This window comes from Numida meleagris, chromosome 4, assembly GCF_002078875.1.
Source record: "Numida meleagris isolate 19003 breed g44 Domestic line chromosome 4, NumMel1.0, whole genome shotgun sequence".
Taxonomy (NCBI): domain Eukaryota; kingdom Metazoa; phylum Chordata; class Aves; order Galliformes; family Numididae; genus Numida; species Numida meleagris.
Genome location: NC_034412.1, coordinates 4,705,119 through 4,724,956, shown reverse-complemented (window position 1 = coordinate 4,724,956; position 19,838 = coordinate 4,705,119). Strand labels below are relative to the sequence as shown.

General features: G+C 45.5%; 1 protein-coding gene across 1 annotated transcript in view; it reads right to left on the bottom strand.

Moving 5' to 3' along the window:
- Nucleotides 1-19,838, bottom strand: part of FNDC3B (fibronectin type III domain containing 3B) — a 153,261-nt gene that overhangs the window by 106,903 nt on the left and 26,520 nt on the right. Inside the window, exon 3 of the mRNA XM_021397061.1 lies at nucleotides 15,838-15,913. Within this exon, the coding sequence (XP_021252736.1) occupies nucleotides 15,838-15,913 (76 nt within the window). The remainder of the gene's footprint in view (nucleotides 1-15,837; nucleotides 15,914-19,838) is intronic.

The following is a 19,838-nucleotide window of genomic DNA, read 5'->3' as shown; positions in this document are numbered from 1 at the left end:
GGCCGCCCATGAGCACGCAGATGTTGGCGATGCGGGGGCGGGAGGTGGCAGCCGGCCCCACGCATCTGGTGCTGTGGGAAACGCGGTGCTGGGCTCGTGTCAAGCTGTCTCTGTTAGCAAGGAGCACAGCTGGTCCGCGTCAGCTAATCCGTGTTGCAACACTGCGCCCAGTGACTCCGCGTACAACTATGCCCTGCTGTTCACGCTCAGCTGTAATTCCGATTATCAAGGGAGATGCCACAGTGCTTCTTTTTTTTTTTTAAAAGAAAAAAAAAAAGTTGAATGCAGCTGTTTCTGCCTTTAGGAATGTCAGAAGAAATTGCTTCTCCCTGCCATTTTTCACTGCGAATCTGAATGTGTTCCGGCGCTAAGGCAGCTGCCCACTGGCAAAACACGGAGCGTCAAGCATTTGTGCAGCCCGAGCTGGGAGCAGCCCACATTGAGCACAGACAGACAGGGCCTTAAGGTTATCACCACCACGTGCTTCAAGCCCTGGGTGAAAGAAATTATCCTAATCCATGAGAAATCCCCACCTGAGAATAAGTCAGTGCTCACACACGAACAACCTGAGAGGAACATCTTGATGCTGGAGGGTACTGTTTTTGCTCGCTGTCCTCTCAATACACCTGACAGACGTTTCATCAAACACCCCCCTCTTAGGAGTCATTCAGAACAAGAAATTCAGAGCCCTACATCTACTGTGACGGTAACTGTGTGATAATATCTTACACCAGGTGGCAGGTGCACTGCTGCTTCCCTTTGAGATACCTGAGTTTCAATCTGAACGTGGGATTTGTGTCCATTTTCCCCACGGAGCTCAGTTTTCACCCTCTGTAAAGGTGGGCAAAGCGGAGCACAGAGAGGCTTTGTGGTCAGCAGGGAGCTGGGCACAGCCCCCAGCCTCCTCCTCAGCTCTCCTGCAGCACTGCTGCATCTGCCTGCAGCCACGGAGGGAGGCTGCACACATCCATCCACTTCCAAAAGACACGTAGGGGCCAGCAGGAAGATGTCGAGCTCATAAGTTCTGTTTGGATGCACGTTTTTCAGGTGCTCTCACTCAGCACCGTAACTCAAGGCTGAACAGAAATATCTAATAGACACAATTTCACTTGCACAAATGCGAGCGAAGCACTTGAGCAAAACTTCATGTATGCACAGATAGTTAGTGCATTTATACTTAATAAGGTAGTTGTTCCTCTGCCTGCAGGGCAGAGCATGGAGCCGTGCAGCATGCTCAGCAGCACCCAGCCCAGCACACGGCCGTGCAGGTGCAGGGACAAGGACACATCACCACCTGCACAGCAGCCCCACCATGCAGCTGGAACCATTTCGGGTTCCACCACAGTGCTGTGAAGATGCTGTCATCTTCCTGTTCCGCAGGAAGCCACCAACAGCTTCACACGGAACCACACACTGTATGTTTGCGTTGCAATGGGAACACCAAGCAGGATGCTTCAAGGCAAGCAAGGGTTCTGCACGTAGAACCAACCCCAGCAGCAGACTGAGCCATTACGTTTCAATAGATGAAGGGCTTGCCAGATAAGAGGTAGCTCAAGTCCGTTTCCATAAAATAAATCCACGCCCTTCCCAAAATGAACTCACTGGCAACTGCTTCTTCAAATTCAAGATGCATGCGGTGGCCTCAGATCCACCTCAGGAACACCACTTCTAAATAGACTTTTAACTGCAGGCTGGAACCTGAAGCCCAGCTCACCTACCCTGTACAGGCTCTCTCTCATATATAACAGTTTCAACCTATGAAATAATAATTTCTCTTTCAAGAAGTGGATATATCCATTTTCTAGGAAAAAGACAAATTCCCAGTACAGCACAATCTTCCTATTTTAGCAATAGGAGCCCCTGCCTGAACGTACACTAACTTGTGACAGACGTTTATCCCATTTCCAGACACAAAAGCAGAACCAAAGATAAACATTGCTCTTTAGATCCCTTACCAGGATCAGATTTTATCAAGGTCTCCCACAGCAAGAGAGAGAGCAGAGCATGAAGTTTATTTCCTCAACTTGTAAAATTAGAAACCTAAAAGCATTTGGGAGAATTAGCTCTAATTTGTTCAAGACTTAAGCATGCAGCTGGCAATGTAACAGTAAAGAGCTGTATGGATGACCTGTATTGGAGAACCAGTGAAAAGCAATCCTGTATCTCCATAGAGCACTGGTTCAAGAGGATGATGCTGAGAACCATTTTACTTTGGTGAAAACTGTCTACTTGGAGAGATTTTGGAGGCTGTCCAGAAGCAACCGAGTCTTTAGGGAAAGCAGTACGCAGAAAGTTGCATTTCCCCGTAACTCCACCAATCCCATGACTGTAATGATGTTACAAAGCAAAATCACAAAAATCCCCTCCAAAAACCCACTGCATCAGTATTATAGCATCCCAGAAGTCCTAAAATTCTGAGTTATTCCTAAGAATTGAATGTTGAACTTGAGCCACAGCATCGTGAAGAGCTGAGAAATGAGAAGTGTGCCATCCAAGAGGCCATTTGCCTACAGCAACTGGGCCGCTCTCAGCCACAGCTGCAGTCAGTGTCAGGATTCAACTTAGTGTGGGGAAAAATGCTGAAAGTACAAAGAGTCACGGCTATTTCCCATGCAATGGGTGCACCGAAGCAACAAAACAATACATACAAACCAAGCTGCATGCAAGTAAAGAAGATGAAGAGCAGGGCAAAGCATCAGTGCCTTTCTGAATTCGAAATAAAGCGTGCCACACTCTGTTAGGTCAGGTCCAAAAGGAGCTGTTATGCTCCTGGTATTTGGAGAGAAGAGCAAAACATACGACAGAAAGTGAGACTACTGCAGCACAATGAAGCCTGAGGTATAATTGATGATTTCTTCATGGGCAGGGTTTCAGAAGCGCACAGTAAGAGGGCATGGCAAAGAATTCACAGAAAGTAGCTGAGCTCAGGAGGGCCAGGGGCTGCTTGAGTGTGTAAGGAGCACCAGCACACACTTAAACACATGCCTCAGATAAACAGAGCTCAACAAATGGCTCTCTTGCATCGATAGGAGGAAGCTCATATTCCTCATGCATGCTATTTTCCTACCAGAGTACAGAATTGCTGTCTTGGGTTTGTGAGCTAGTCCCACCAGAGGGGCAGCCACACTTCCTCCCCCTCCTCCCAAACTGTGGGAGATATTCAATGAGACTAAATGGCAGAAGAACTATTCACTTGGGCACAGGATCAGCTTTCCCTTCCTCAGCAGGCTCACAGGTCAGCAAACAGCAGCCCAGCAAAGGAAGTAGCAGGAGATGGCTGAGGGGGTGGGGAAAGCATCATGAGGCCCCGTCTGTCAGCAGCCGCCCTCCATCAGGGCAGGGCAGCTGTAACACAGCTACTTTTACAACCTCCAAAACAAGAGCTGCTTTTATCAGCTTGCTCTCCTCCACTTGCACAGAATGACAAGGAAGAGAACTGCTCTGCTGCAGGAGAAACCAAAGGAGCAAGTGAACAGAGCGGGGAGCTGCACAAGAGCGGCACAGCTGCAGGGTGCAGCACAAGTTGGAGGCCTTGGAAGATGTAGCAGTGTGCAGCTAAAATGCAAAAGGAAAAGAATCAGAGAAAGACGGAAAGGGTTTAGGAGTTTCAGTCTTAATAAGAGAATGAAACTGTATTGGCGGATGCCAGCAAACAAAATGAAAATAAGGAATAACACCAACATTTCCAAGCATGATTCTCTATCGCCGCTTACCTTTGAAGCGAGTCGCCTCTGGGGAGAAGAGGCACAGCGGGCCCAGAGGCTGCAAAAGCAGCGCCGTGCAGGCTCCTCCAGCAGCTCAGGATGGCTTTTTTGTGAGTGATGATTCAGAGCAAGAGCCTAACTACTGCCCTGAAACTCCCTCTGAAGTGGACAAATTTGCTCCACCAGCTATTGAGAAATTGCCATTTGGCCTACCCGAAATCAAACCCGGGCTCCGGCCCTGCTCTGCCTGGCTGCGATTCACAGGCATTCCTCGTTAAGAAGCAGCATTCATTAGCTGTTCAAATGTCAGCCCTGCACGCACCAACTCCTGCGCTGAATTCTGCAGGGTGCTGAGCACTGAGCCCTGCTGACAGCGGCAGGGACACGGCTGCTGCTTCAACGTAGTCTTGCATTTCTTCCCAGCAGCACTGCAAGCCGGGTGCCATAGAGTCTAGTTAGTGCAAAAGGCAAATTTCCAGCCTCTAGCTGCATTTGTACTTAAATCAGAATTACTACCGCTTTACTTCACCTCACTCATTTTAAATTACAAGAAGTTTCACATTAAAATGTCTAGACGTTTTCATGAACTGCAGTTCGCAGCTCACTACGCTTGGGCAGATAACGCTAACCACGCACATCCATCTTCTAGCAAAATGAAAAACATCATGCTCCACACTGGATACTGGGAATGGCTACGGACATTTACCTTCTGGCTCTACAAAAGTGAAAGCAGAGGACGGAGCAGTAGTGAAGGAGCTTTGCAACCACACAGCTTAAGGTTAGAAAATAGCTGTACTTCTATTCCTAGCAAAGCAGCTGGCTCAAATAACTGGCTAATGCACTTAGCCCATCACTCTGCACAGTTTTGTTGTTGTTGTTTTGCTATGTACAGCACGGAGATAGCTACGTGCATGAGCAGCACTTGGTAAATGCCCAAGATCTGCTTGCTAACCAAACACAAATAAAGGAACAGTTTCACACAGCACAAAGAAATTTGCCCAGATCTGATGTCTAGGCACTTAGGATGGCCTTAAAAGTGAAATTCAGATTAATTCATTCAGTTTGCTACGCTTGTCGACAAAGTGTTAGATTCACCTTTAGGAAAATACAGGCGTGTGCACTAAACACACTGGAGGCCCCAGCTGAAAAGAAGGCACGGATAAGGAAGCTGCACAGCCCCTGGGCACAGCCACCCTCCCAGGAGCTTGCCCCACATGCAGAGCAACTGCTCGATTGGAGGACAGGAGGAAAATTCAGCTCAGGACAGCGGGACTGGGGCTCTGCTTTTCCCAGGGTTTGCTTTTTTAAGCACGTGGCTTACACTAAAGCGCACTCAGGATGCTTCCATATGTTCTGCATGACAAATATTTCTGTTCGATTGGAACTACTGTTACATTACTCCCATTTATAGCCACAATTACGTCTATCACTTCCACATGCCTCCCCGCAAGTTCTTCTTTCAATTTAGTATCTTGCCATATGTGAGATACAACTGCAAGCATCCAAAGACAGCTTTAAAGAGTTTGATAGGAGTTCTGCTCCTGCTTATATGCTCATCAAAAGCAGCACACTAACATCTCCCAGAGTAACCAGATCTGGTCACCAGCTAAAACATCACCATCCACCCACCCACCCTCACAGCCTCAATTAGGGACATGACTCTCCTAAGTGTTTACCATTACAATTAGCTTCCAAACAGCACCAGGTTAGCTGTTTAACATGGTATGTACAAACACCATGACGCAGCGGGCTGCATCTGGGAACCAGAGTTAGCACTTCTCTATCAGCGAGAAACAAACCAGACAGTTCTGATGGTTTTATTTAAATGAACTCTTCACTGCTATGTTAATTAATATGCTAGTTAAAACCACTTGAAGCAAACACAGCCAATTCCCCACATGCAGGAATGGGAGAACCTCTTTAATGCAGGAATTGAAACCCCCCCCCCCCAAAGGAATTTGGGAGGCAAGACTCCTTGGCTGGGAAGCTACCAGGAAACATTCAGTTCCTGTACTAAAGAATGTCACTGCTAGGAGAGGGACACCGGCTTGCTCCAGAGCCAGCAGCAAGGCTGCACGTTGCTTGGAGCTTCTGAAAGAAGCAAATCCTGGTACAACACATCATAGGGCTATTCCTTCTATAATTTCCTGTAGGCTCCAGGAAGTTCTTATGGGCAGGGTGAAACTCTTACAGCATCGCACAAAGCACAGAAAAAGGAACGTTGCTGCTTATTGCCACGCAGGCAGCAGATGACCACGAAGCAATTGGACTGTTAACACGCGCGTTTGGTTTCCAGCTGACAGTTCCATTCCCGCCCCTTCCTACCTACCCTCTTCAGACATGGGAGTTAATCAAGCAGCTCATAAGAAAAAATGAGTATCCCAAAAGAGAATTTAATGAAATAACTGATTATTCTTGGTCCTTAAGAAATAAATATATGCACATACACTTCCTTGTGACAACCTCCCAAGGGAAAATTTGTAAAATAAGCACAGTGTTTATTTAACTCAGAGAAGCAATTAAGCCATTAAGAAGAGATCAAAGTAGGCATTATGCTAATTACCCCTTAATTGAATGCATTCACAACAGTGACACACAAACTGCAGCACTAACAGCTACCTTCCATGCTCAGCCTCCTGACCTGGGAACGCTGCACAACACACCCACATCTCACCAGCAGCACGCATCCAACACGAAGCTCGTTTCCAAGTGCCACTCCGGAACTGCTTTTCCTAAGGACTTATCTACTGCCGTGGAGAAATCTGTTACCACTTTAAGATCTTAACGTGCTTAAGTTTACTTAAATATAAATAATCGCATAGAAGTTATTTTTTATCTACTTTTCATGATATGGCATGTAATGCTAACAAGAATCCAATTACAACATTCGCCCGCTCTGCACGTCTACCCTAAGCGTGGCTGTGTACCCATGTGGCTGAAGCACTGGATGGAGGACAGAGGTTCCTGCACGCTGCAAGGCACCAGATGTCAGCAGGGAGAAAGTCAACGGCAAGTCTGGCAGCCCCAGGAAGGCGAAGCTATAACCTGAGGAGCTCGTTCAGAGAAGCGCCAGGCAGCAACCCGCAGGCTCTCAAAGCACCAGTTGATTTCCAAAGCTTCGTTGTCCTTAGCGAGGAGGTGGAGGGACAGGGTTCAGCGCCCAGAGCCATGGGGAAGGCACCGCAGAACCTGAGCTCCCTGCAAAAACGGGGCTGCCAAGCACGACTCACAAAGGGATGTCTAGAAGTCTGCAAAACTACCCCGGGGGCTACAGTAAAACAGCCAAAACGCACAATTCAGAACACTTTTTTCCAGTCAACAACTGTTGCATCTCCTATTTCCAAGGACAGGAGTAAACAAAGTAATTTTCTAATTGCCCTGGCAGCAGCGGTAGGCACCACCTGACAGGAAGCTGTCTGCTCCAGAGCATTAAAATAGAAAAGCAGCAGCCAAGGCACCCAGTTGCCAAGAAAATTACAATATGATAGTCTTAATTATACTAATTGTGCTTCCTGGTATTGAGGCAGGATTAATATAGTATTTCTTATGCTAGATTTCATAAACACAATTGGTTTCAGCTTAACTCTCTATAATTGTATTTCACAGTTCCTTCAAACAATTAGCCACCAATTACGTTCGCTCCATTTTGCAGATGATTGTTAAACATCGAAAATATCAGCATCCTCCCCAAGGGAGGCAAATCCCTCCTTACTTGTTGGGTAACCCAGCGACCCCTCGGTGAGTATCCTGCAAGCACTGCTGCTCACTGCTTCCACCTTGTCACCCAGGCAGGACAGCAGCCTCCAGTGGACAGACCAGCCCATCAGCACCCCACTGCTAATGTGCAAAGATGCACATCAGCTGTGTGCTAAGGCATAGACTATAGTTTATTCTATATATAAATTATATATATATATGTATGTGTATCAATATATATTACATTTTGTAAATTTGACCCTGGTTTCTGTTTCCTCCTTGGTCATGGAATGTCCCGTGTCACTCTTCTGACAACGGGCAGCTCCTTTCATGTCTTGCTCTCTTCCTGGATGTCTTCCTCTAATTTTGTCCTTTTCAGCAAAGTTAAAACTTAAAGGGAGCTTAAAAACAGGAGGGAGACAGACTCTTTACACGGTCTGATAGCAATAGGACAAGGGGGAATGGTTTTAAATGAAAAGAGGGGAGACTTAGGTTAGCTGTTAAGAGGAAATTCTTTACCCAGAGGGTGGTGAGGCCCTGGCACTGCTGCCCAGAGCTGTGGGTGCCCGTTCCCTGGAGGTGCCCAAGGCCACGGATGGGCCCTGGACAGCCCAAGCTGGTGGGGGGCAGTCATAGGGGGCAGAGACTGGATAGGCTTTAAGGTCCTCTCCAACCCAAGCCATTCTGTAAACTGATGAATCTACCTCTACGTGCATAAACATTTAGAAACTAGCAACGTGCTGGAGCTGCTCTAAGGCTGTGGCCCTCAAGTGTGGGAACTGGACTTCAGACCTCACTCATTCCCCACTGCTGCCCCTCACTCATCGTCGGCTTTTCACCAGACTCAAAGCTTCTGGCCCACACAATTGAGAATGACTGGCATTGTGTTTCAGTCCCCTCTCCAGGCACAGCTCCAACACTTACAACAATTCAGCTAGAAATGTTCAAAAAAATGTTATTATGAGATAGTATCTTCTGCCAAGATAAAACAACATTCAGTCTGTTACAACGAGGTCACCCCTAGCAACCCAGCCAAGCTGGCACCTGAAGAGACTGAACGTTAGCAGGAATAAGCAGCCACAAAACACATGCATATTTCTAAAAATCTTAGGCTGAATTTTCAGTAACCTACAGCCCAGCCTTCCTCAAGATGTACATCACTTAAAAGATGACATTTGGGTAAGTATGACACTAGCAGTTATAGCCACATAGTTCCTTGCACACATTTGTCTGACAGCTCTCTAGATGCATTAAAAACACGTTAAATTCAAAATAGAAATTCAAATTCTAGATTTGTTTTGTAAACATATTAGTGATATCACTGCACGGTGATCAACAGCCTTTGAGCCTGTCTCAAGTTGCACAACTTCCAACTGGATAGCGTGGTTGGCTGGGGCTTTTTTCTTTGTTTTCCTCTTCAGGTCTGTCACTGCAAACTTGACTCAGTGATTTGTTTCTGCTAATAGCATCTATTCTTCAAACCTATATTAGTGAAAATATTTTCTATGTCAAAAATAATTGATGTCACAGATGCAGAGTCCATGACATTTCAGTGACTACGAGGAAGCAGTAGTGCAGAAGAAACAAAGAAACTCTGAGGATACGATAATGCACCTTGTATCTAAACATAGGACTGGTCAGACTGGCAGAGTGAAAGCTGCCCTACCCAGTAGTTTGACGAGGAGACCCAACAGCAGGATCAACAGCTCCATCATGGATAGCTTCCAACAACCACGGCAGATTTATTTATTATGGTGGTAGAGTGGCCGTAAATACAATTGAAAATCCATTTTACGTTCTTCACCACCTAGACACTTCATGGCAATTCAATTATTGCTACTTTAGCTGCCATTTTTTTAAATTAAGAATCACCATGATGATAAAAGCCCAGCAAAGCTTCTGAGTAACAACGTGCTTCGTCCACAGCCCCAACTCTCCTATCTTAGTTTCACATTCATTTATGGATTACCTGCCTTGCTGCCAGAGGCATGAACACACCAACTTCAGCCGCCCTCAGGGAGGGAACTTGATCAGGAAGGAATTCCCAAGGTGAAGTATATATTTGGAAACTGCCACCAAGCTTCTTTCACCTTCCCCCTTCATTCCTCAAGTGGGTAACTCAAAGCAAGTCTGCAAGTGAAGACTGCTGCTTAATGTCTCTTGTCACAGGTTGCAGGCTGACAACATGGAAGGAAACGGCTGCCTTAGCCATGTTATAAATATCATTAAAATGCCTGAAACTGGCACACTGGATAGTCACAACGGACCACATGAAGTTAATAAAAGCCATAAAACCGGCAAACTTGTTTTTGCGGAGAATATAAAATGTCTTTCTTGCAAGAAATAGTTCTCAACACTCTAAAATGCGGGAAGCACACCATTAGCACCAGGAGAAGCACTGTTTTGTAAAGCAGAATGGATTTCCAGCCTCAGACGCTTGTGGTTAAAGAACTCATTTGCCAAACATACGCTGACAGTCCTTAGAAGTGAAAAGAATCCGGGGAAAACCCTGATGGAACAGAGGTGATGTCTCCTCTGCCGAGAAGTCTGGCAGAACCAACAGGGAGGGATCACGGCTCCCTGCATTTGGGTAACAGACCCTCTCTGAATCAAGGTTAACATCAGTTCCCACAGCAGCTACTGCTGGTTTCGGCAAGAGCAGGCAGGACTCCAGTTTCCAGCATTTTCCTTGCAGCCTGTTAGGAGGAGCATCACACGAAATGCACAAGGACTTACCAGATCTGCTGAGACAGATCACACCCTAGCAAAGCCAGCACACCCGTACACCCGTCGGCCTTCTTGGTGCTCAGCTCCCTACTTCCTCTTCATTTATTCCCTCTCCAGAAGAACATAAAACAGGGTAAGACTCTTCCAACAAAAGTATACAAATGACTATTTCTGGTTGTAACAGCTCACAATGGCTTTACCATGCAAATTGTAATGTTTAGCAAGCTCTGCAAACCGTGTTGCACCAGGAAGAATACATATACAAAACACGAACCAGAATCAGAAGGGCAAAGAATAAAAAGGGTAGGAAAGCAAACAGCTGTCTGTGAGGAGTAGCAGTGGAATTTAATAAGGCTGATAGAATCATTTCTCAACTCTTCTGGCCAACAAACATAACTGCTGCAGATTAAGAAAGCTGCTCATAATTGCTTTACTAACTTAGAGCTGTGGCTGCACCAATGCACTTTAAAAAGACTGAGAGCACTGACTAATGTGTTTGCAATGTCTGTAGCCCGAGTAGACTGTGTGAAGAATGTGGATCTTGGATTTTAACATACTGACACCGTTGATTGGAATGTACTGGTCCTACAGCTGAAGGATTATTTACATGCGAGCAGGACCTACACAGACAACGCAGCATTTCTGCAGAGCCGGATTTGTTTTTACCAATACAGCCACACAGATTCCCTATATCGTGGGGAGAAATCCACAAATGCTGGAAGACATTCACATTCGCCATACATTTACAAAACCAACCAGGCTTGAAATTACAGCCCATCAGGCTGCATATTTTAACACTCCTCTTTAAAGCCTGCTGACCTAATTCCACCGATCAACACATTTCCCGGCAACAGCTTCCTAGGAACTGAAATCAAAAGAAGGAAAGCTTGCTAACGCGACCCGCTGCCCTGCTGGCTCACGTGCTGGGGGGGGGACACGTTGCCTGGACGTGCCTGCGCGCCGGGGCAGGATTGGATCCCGCAACCCTCGGTGGCCTCCCGCTCGCAGAGGCCACGTCAGCAAGGCCGGCGCTGGTGCCAGGTCACATCCCAGCTGCCTGCAGCCGGCTGCTCCCCCTGGGTGTGTTGGTTCGCTGCAGGGCTCCTGCGAGATGCTCGGAGCCTGCGAGCGCTTCAGAAGCATTCCCAGCTCCGGCAGCACTTCTCTCCCGTTCGCTCATTGTGGTACGCATGCATTCAAATGAAGATTTGGAAAGGATTAAGCCAAATCAAAACTTTGTACAAGTTTCCTTTTTTTTCCCCCCCTCCTCTTATCAGGAAAACTATAGCCAGTAGCTGTTCATTCTTCGTTATTTTCATCAAAAGGGATTTTTACAGGACAAGGCATTCTGCACACCAAACCCACTGCAGGTGCACCTTACTCAAGATTTATTCCACACGCATCCCCGAAATATCCCGATGATTATTCTTAGCTTCGCCACTTCACAGCTGATAATGCCCAGATTATTCTCACAGTAAACAAAGCATCCTATTGTTTACTTTGGCCTTCTTGCATGGTTTCCTATGCTTTATTCTAGCGTGCTAAAAACAAAACCTATGAGATGAAAGAAGATTGGTGCTACAACCTTAAAAGGAAAAAAAAACCATTCTGATTAAGTTAGCACCTCCTTCCTCTCTCTTCTCCTAGAGGATTTCCACACAAATTTCACAGGGGCGTGGAAACAACACAAGGCGACCAAATACCACATGGCCAAAATACCAAGAGCTGCTTTCAGAAGCTGACGCAACAGGTAGATGGATTCTCACAGCTCACTCGAAGTCAGCACCGTTTCAGAAAGCCAGCTGCCTCAGGCTGCAGTCTGCGTCCCATCTCCTGCAGGCTCTGAGCCTCCATCCCCAGCTCCCGTGGGTATTCCCAGCCCTGCTCCCATCCTGCCCTCCCCTGCTCCGCCCAGGAACACCAGTTATCAGCCCATCCTTTGCTTACATGGCGGCCCATCTATTTTCAACTTTTTCCTTTCCTCCATGAAACTGAGTCACTTCCTCCTTTCCAATCTCGTACTGAAGGGAGAAATAAAAGACTTCTTGTTGTTGTTGTTTGCTTAGACTATGCCGAGCACTAACAACCTCATTTCATTTACACACACGTTCCACCTGCATAAATCTAAACTCCTTTAGGTGTTTTTTTTTTTTTGTATTATCCATTCCTTCACATTTTCACCAGAAACTCATTTAGTGTAAAACTTGTTTGTTTTTTTTTTTTTTTTAAAAAAAAGGACATATTGTGTTAATGTTGATTTTCATCATTTATCTGAAGAAATCCACCCCCACAAACTAAGGGAATCATAATTCCAGAATCTCTTTCATTTGAGAAACCGCTGCTGGATTTTTAGCTTACTTCCTGCCTTCCCCCCCGACTCACTCACTTTTGGAACCACAGAAAAAGCAGCACTGCAGTTTAATACATGTACTCCTGGTGTCACAAGGTAAGAACACAGCAGGGCCCTGTAGCGCTTCAAGTTCAGCAAAACACTTGAAAATTATCAGTGGAAACGAGCATCGATATTAGCAAACTCTGCGTGCTTATTATCCTGTTCTCATTTCGAAATGGAACCACTCCACACACACCACCCAAAGGCAATTTAGGTTCCCGTCTTAATTGGATATTCATGCTTAAACACAGCTACAACCCTTCCATGCCGCAGCGTACTTGCATCTTATTCCTGAAAACATCACCAACCAGAAACTCGTTTAATGCTGTGTCTTGCAGTGCCGTGCTGAAGGCCCATGCAATGCTAGGACTGAAGCACAGCCTCCTTTCACTGGCACGTATTTATTGTTTCTTTGCATATCACCTTTGTGCTTCAGTATTCCAAATCTGGGGCCGTCGTACTGAACAAAAACTGGAGCTAAGTTTCAGGAGAGCGCTCAAGAACGCTTCATTTTCAGCAGTGCTATAACACACCCAGGAATTCAGGATGTTGAGAGAGCACGAAGGGGCCTTGCTGCCCCACTGCCCCTGTTTCTGGAGGAAGCACCCTACCGCCTTGTTATCAACCTGCTCACAAGAGTTCTGCCATGTCTCTCTCAGCAATCTGCTCCTCACTCACGTAAGCTGGAACTCGATGGGACTGCTCCACACGACAACTTTCCCATTGTTCTCCTGTTCCCCTGGGTCAGCAAGAGCTTGAGTCCTGATAAACCGCAAAAGGACAATGGCATTTTGCTCCAAGTAGAACGACGGCAGGAACAGATTTTTCCTGGAGAGACTGTCAGACCAGTCTGGGGAGGAGGAAACCTGACAGCACCCAGTCCTCAAAAGCACTTCTCTGAAAGAGAAGATTTATCATTCTCTTTAAATGTCTCCTCTTGAGGAAATGAGTCCCTCTTCATGTTTCCAGCTGCCCAAACTCCTGCCCCTGCTGCTGCTGACTGCTTAATACCCCCAGGATGGACATAAATTACACGCAGAGGATGGATGGAAATTAAGCATCTCAGCTCACCTCTGGCCACACGCAAAGGGAAAGCAGAAAGGGAAACAACGCTGTAGCACACGGAATGTTCAATTACAGGTACACTCTTATTCCAGTTTTACAGCATTTTAGAGGCGTGGTTTTTCAGGACTGGGGGAGGCTGTTTTATCTGACTGCATTATATAATCAGATAAAGGTCCAGGTTTGAAGCACATGCTTAGTTCAGCAGTAGAAATATTTCACGGTCGCGCACAAGTTGCAACTTAAGCCCGAAAAGAATATCAGAACTTTCAGAACTTAAGCAGCGTATAAAAGTCAGCATGTGCAGGCTTGCAGTCAGTACAACAGCTCTACCAAAAAAAGAGACAATCTTACGATCTGACACCACAGATTCTAAGGAATTTTATCAGGCTGCTGACGAGTGCCAAACAAACCCTGTCGGCACAAGTATGTTAAAACACAGGGTACACAGAATGATGGGGTTTCAAGTTTTATTCATTTCAATACTTTCTAAGTGTTGTTCAGACAACATGAGAAACAATTATAAATAAATACTGTCACAATTTATTTCTAGTGGAAGAAATAATATACTAGCCAATATAAAAGCATTCATTTCAAATAGAAGCACCCAGCTTTATTACTCTGTTAATTGCCATGAGGACCAACTTCGTACCACACAGCACATCGGCTATAAATCTCAACAAGTAATTTTCAATTGCGGCTATTATTGCTCATCAAGACTGAATAATCACGGATGGTGTTCAGAGGAGCTTCTGTAATGTCTATCGCAAGCAGCTATTAATTTCTTATTTCCATGGGGATGAAATTTCGAGCAACAAACACACCCAGGTACATTCAAACAGCCCATGGACACACATGTCCTGTTCACTTGGGTGATCTTATCCTGAAAAACATTTCCTGATGATGTTGATCCGCGTTTTTCTTTTTAAAAACGAACATTTGGAAAAGCAACACATGAAAGAAGTAATGTCACCTCCTATTTATTTTGACAGTTTTAAGTCTGGGGGACTCCTGAAAGAGGGTTCTGCATAGCGATGACGTGAGTAGGACCGCGTCCCCCAGTCTTTCAAGACTTAGCATTCAGCCAGCCTTTGGAGAAAGGGATGCCAGCCTTCAGACAGACTGCCACTGAGTGCTGCTGCAAGGGCACACGGAAGCATTCCTTACCAATGTTCCCACATACCACTGGCAACAAGACACTACGAGCCACAGGAACGTGCCGTGCAGGGTTGCAGCATGCACACAGGACACCAAGGGGAGCACCACAGTCAAAAACACAGGGTTAATTTTCTAGCTAGAAAATTATCATTCATTGACTATTAGATTTTCCCTATTATTACTTTTTAAGGAAAAGTTTTTGAATGACTAGCACATTGAGATCGCTGCTTAATGACATACAAGCTGGGAAGGATGGGAAAAGCAACAGCACCTGCCTCCCTTTTCAAAGAAAGAAGTGTCATAAGCTCGAAAAATATCATTGAGAGCAGTACAGCAAAGTCTATTCTCTTTAAACTTTGATTTAACCTTCCTGTACTTGCTGCAGACAGTTATACCTAGGGAATAATCTGCTTCCCTTCAAAGATTGCTACTAGGCAGAAACCTCTTTTCAAAGTACTTAATACACAACCTGAAAGGTCTTTCGTCACTTCTCCCTTCAGACACATTAGAAGATTTTGTGTGGTCCCTCTCATAAAAAAAGAGAAGCAGTGTTCATCATAGTTACACAATTTTAGAGAGAAGTAAAAGAGCAATCAAAAGACTGCTCACACGTTTTTATTTGATACGACATAATTAGTCAGCTCTGGTTATAAAGAAGCAATTAAAGAACCAGTTAAAAATGCTGCTCAAAACCAACCTGAGTTCTCCAAGCACTCCATCACATCTGTGCATCTCTATTCATTTTCTGTCACTCCTGATGCCCACATGAAAACAAATCTTTCCCCTTAAGTATCCACTTAATTGTTACTAACTTTAAATATAACTCATTAACTCTCATTTGTATTTACCATTTGGTTATAGAGAAACATACATAAAAAAACACTGATAAATGACCAAAAGAAAATTCATGATTCATTTCTGATACTGAAGTCCTATAATAGATATGGCAGCCACATCTGCAGCTTCTCACCCATAAGCTTTTCACTGTATTTTCAGAACTGCATACCACATTTTTACAGAGATTAGAGCATAAAGCTTTGAGCATAAGTTTTTGTAACACAGTCAAATGCTCGCCTGCATGTCCCAGTACCCTCTTACCTTGGATGCACTGCAGGGTTCCATCCTCAGCCCTTATTGTAAAGGTTTCACCTGGATTCACTTGAACCAAAAAGACCTGCGAAAAGAAAACCACATTTGTTTCACTCTGATGTTTGAACATGACATTTCTTCAACCCAGCGCTTGTGCTCTCAGTGCTGCAGAAGCCACATGGGGTGTGGGAGGGAACAGGCTGCTATCCCACACCCTGGGTACCAGCAGGAGCCAGGAACCAGCAGAGGTTTAAAGCTTGCCTCCTCACCTAAACTTTAGCAGCTGAAATGAAGATTTAACTCAGCTGTGTGTAGGTGAGAATCTGTGCATGTAACATGGCTATACGTGCTGATAGCAAAGGACACAAATCTTTAGACCACGGCACTTCAGAGCAGGCTCCAGCATGAAGGATCCAGCCGTACCATTATTTTGAGCCCACAGGAATAAAAGATTTTAATTACGCAAAAATCCATAGGCAGACACAGCTCAACAGGTGCAGACAAAACAAGGGCTCCACTGACCAAGCACGGTGCAAAGTGCCCCACAAGTTGCACTCATCTTTATTAACTTTCAGGTGTCTAAAGTCAGCGTGAGGGTGGTTTGAAGATTTGCCATTTAGACGCATTTCTTTCAGGAAGAGCTTTGCTGAAGGCAAAGGATCCTTTATCCCATGCTCTTGTTGCTTATGAAAGTTATTGAAAGATTTTAAACGCAGTCCTGTTAACTCTGCATCGCTAGACAGTTATTAATGTCTGAATTCATCTTGATATACATCGAAAATGCACGTAGACCTACATCTTTTTGTGATCTCTCTCTCTCACAATTTAAGTCTCGTCTTTCTATTCTAGGACACCTGCATGCAGAATTTAATCATTCCATCTGGGATGACAGAGCTAGAATTAACATTCTGTTTCTGAAATCTTTAAACTAAACGCATAGGGTAATTACTGCCTATGCGGCCTTTTGAATTACAGTAATCCTACAGAAACCCATTACTGCGGTGACATTTTTAAAGCACAAGCTGGAAATCAGAGGATTGACACAGGAAAGCCATTATTTTCTCTGCAACAACAGCTCCTCAGAGAACGCTGACCGAGCGGGTCCGGTCCAGCAGCTCAGCACAACGAATGGCTCAGCACAGATAGGGGGCACAGGGCCATCCCACCCCAACCTGAGAACCATCAGCCTTTAAGCGATGGCACCTCGCAGAGCTTGGTGGAAAACAGTGAATTGTATCAGTACGTGAGCAGAGGAGCTTGGCACCTTGTTTGGCTTCAATGCCCATCGGCAGATACTTCAGAGGAACGCACAATGCAACTTGTTTTCAGGAGAATTTATTTCCTAACCTTTCAAGCAAGTTGGTGCCCTGACACGCTGCCCTGAGAGCTGTGGGTGCCCCATCCCTGGAGGTGCCCAAGGCCACGATGGGACCTGGGAGCCAGAACTGGTGGGGTGTCCCACCCATGGCAGGGGTTGGGGCTGGGTAGGCTGTAAGGTCCCTTTAGCCCAAAACGCTTCAGAGAGAAATAACCAGGTAAGGTGCTACATCTTAACGAGAAAGTGGTGACTTGTAAGTGTACAGAATGCCAAAATGCTTCTGTTTACACCTGTTCTTCTCTACGCTTCATACGAAGAGGCAGCAGCAAGCAGAGCTTGCTACAAACAGGATCTTACCAACACAAACCCAAAGCACGCAGGAGAAACCAATGAAGTGTTGAGAAATCAAGAGGTCAAGCGGCGTCCAAACAGAAGAGAGTTCATTCCAAATGCTCTTCTAAATTTGTTAACACTCCAAGATTTAGTCTGTTACATACAGCTTGACTGTAACAGGGTGCTTGAAAGCACTTATCTTATGCCTTCCCAGTACACCAGACTCAATCTGTTTGAGAGTGAAATAAAGAAGTGACCCCAAATTTTGTCCCAAAGTTCACTGCGTCAGCAGCACAAGCCCAGCCAGGTGACAGCTGTCATGTTCCTGCAAGGTGCAGGACAGCCAGCCTCATTCCTCGTGTGGACATACTCTAATCTCCTTTATCCCGTGTTTATGACCCTAAAAGGCAAGAGCAGGCACATGAGCCTTAAGTGCAGCATGTGCTCAGAAAGTGAAAACCAGTGGCACCAGGGCTTGGCACAAGCACTTTCTCAAGCAGGTGCCAGCAAAAAGCTCACTGCACTACTGCAGAGATCGTACCAGATGAAGATGAACCTGCCCCAAAACCAGAGCGTTCTATTCTGTAACGGACAGACTGCAGCACCGTCACTGCCCTCTGACTTCATGCTCTTTGCAGCACACAGCTCAGCACCTACAGGAAGCTGCTGGAACGCCTGGAGCAGAAGATGGATTGTAAATCCCAGAACCCCGACAGCAGTGACAAGCAGATTAGAAACAGAAACGGAGTAAGCAGCAGCACTGGAAGGGACATGAAAGCATTCGTTTCCACTACGGCTGACTGTATTCAAGTGTGGGAAACTTAAAAGAGTTAAAAAAAAAAAAACAACAGGTGGGTGATATCAATGCCATTTTGGGTAGTGCAGAGAAGGGAGATTACTGCCAGGCAGAGCCATCCTCAGCTCTGCCCTGTACAGCTCTGCAGGACTTATTCCCAGGAAGACAAAAAACATCAAACATTCCAGTGCATTTGCCTTACATTACAGCAGCGTGTACTGGCAGGATTCCCTTCTGCAGCACTCTCCATCTGGCTGCTGGTAATAGCTAAGGGCTTTACCAGCTTCAACCCACTCTATTCTACACATCTAGGAACTGATCTTTTGAGGAAAATCTTCTGTCTCAGCACTCCTGAGCTCAACCACAGCATGGCTCTGCGTGCAGTCCCACTGCCTGGCCCAGCAAGCCTGGCCTCTCACCACCTGGGCTCCAATGCCTTCCTACCACCAGCTTCTAACAGGGACTGCAATCACACCCTGGGCAAGCACATCCTTGTAAAGCTTGCACCTACTTATGGGGTAATGCAAAGCATCTTTATTAAGGAAGTCATTCTTACACAGAACAAATCTGTTCCCACCTCATAAGTAATTGAAATAAGTCTATTCCAGTAATCATGTAACATTTAAAATCATCTTAAAAGCAACTTAATTAGTCCATTTGCTGCTACATTATGTGGAGATGAAGCAAAGCCTTTATTCTAATTTCATCCAGTTTTAGAACTACCCTTCTAAAAGGTGAAAACATCAACTAGAGCTTCAGGAATAGGAAGAAAATAAAATAAAGAATAATGGCAGCTAGCAGTGCAATCAAAATACGAGGGCTCATCCAGATTATAGGCCAAAAAATCCGGAAGAAGAACTTGTATTCCAGCTACAAGCACACAAAAGAGAAGGCGAGGAGCTTTTCCTCATTTAAGACCTACAAATATGATCAACCCATCGTGTATGCAGGAAAACAACGCTACTCAGAAGCATTCTGCTGAGTCGCAGTTGTGCACCACAGTGATTTTAACTGCAGTGCGTCAGCAGTTCTTGCTCTGAAACATTAGAGGAGAAGCTAGCTTCCTGGCAATGGAGGTATCTGCCAAGCAAGGCTGCTGAATCATCACTGATGGGGAAATTCAGTTTGGCTTAGAACCCCACCTCAACCCCTCCTCAGAATACTCCATTTATTCTTTCAGTCAAGCAAAACGACCCACTGGACATCCCACCCTGGAAAATGGTTTCCAGCAAGGAAGAAAGGGGGTATTTTTAAGGAACAATTATGCTATCCAATACCAGCAAGATCATTCCTTCACTTTAGCATATCAATAATGGACTCGGTAAATAGAGCCATTACAAGCATTCTTTTCTTCAAGTTGCAGCATACTGCGCAGAAACAAACTTCTAAAAACATCACGGCAATGAAGAGTCTGTGTCGTTCTGAGAATCCAGAAGCAAACAGACTTAGAAGCTTACAAGAAAAGTAGGAGTCATTCTTCCTTCGTGGTTGGCGTAACTCAAAATACAGCTTGGAGGGAGGAACGAGCAATCAAGAGAATGAGAAGTCACAGAATGACGTTTT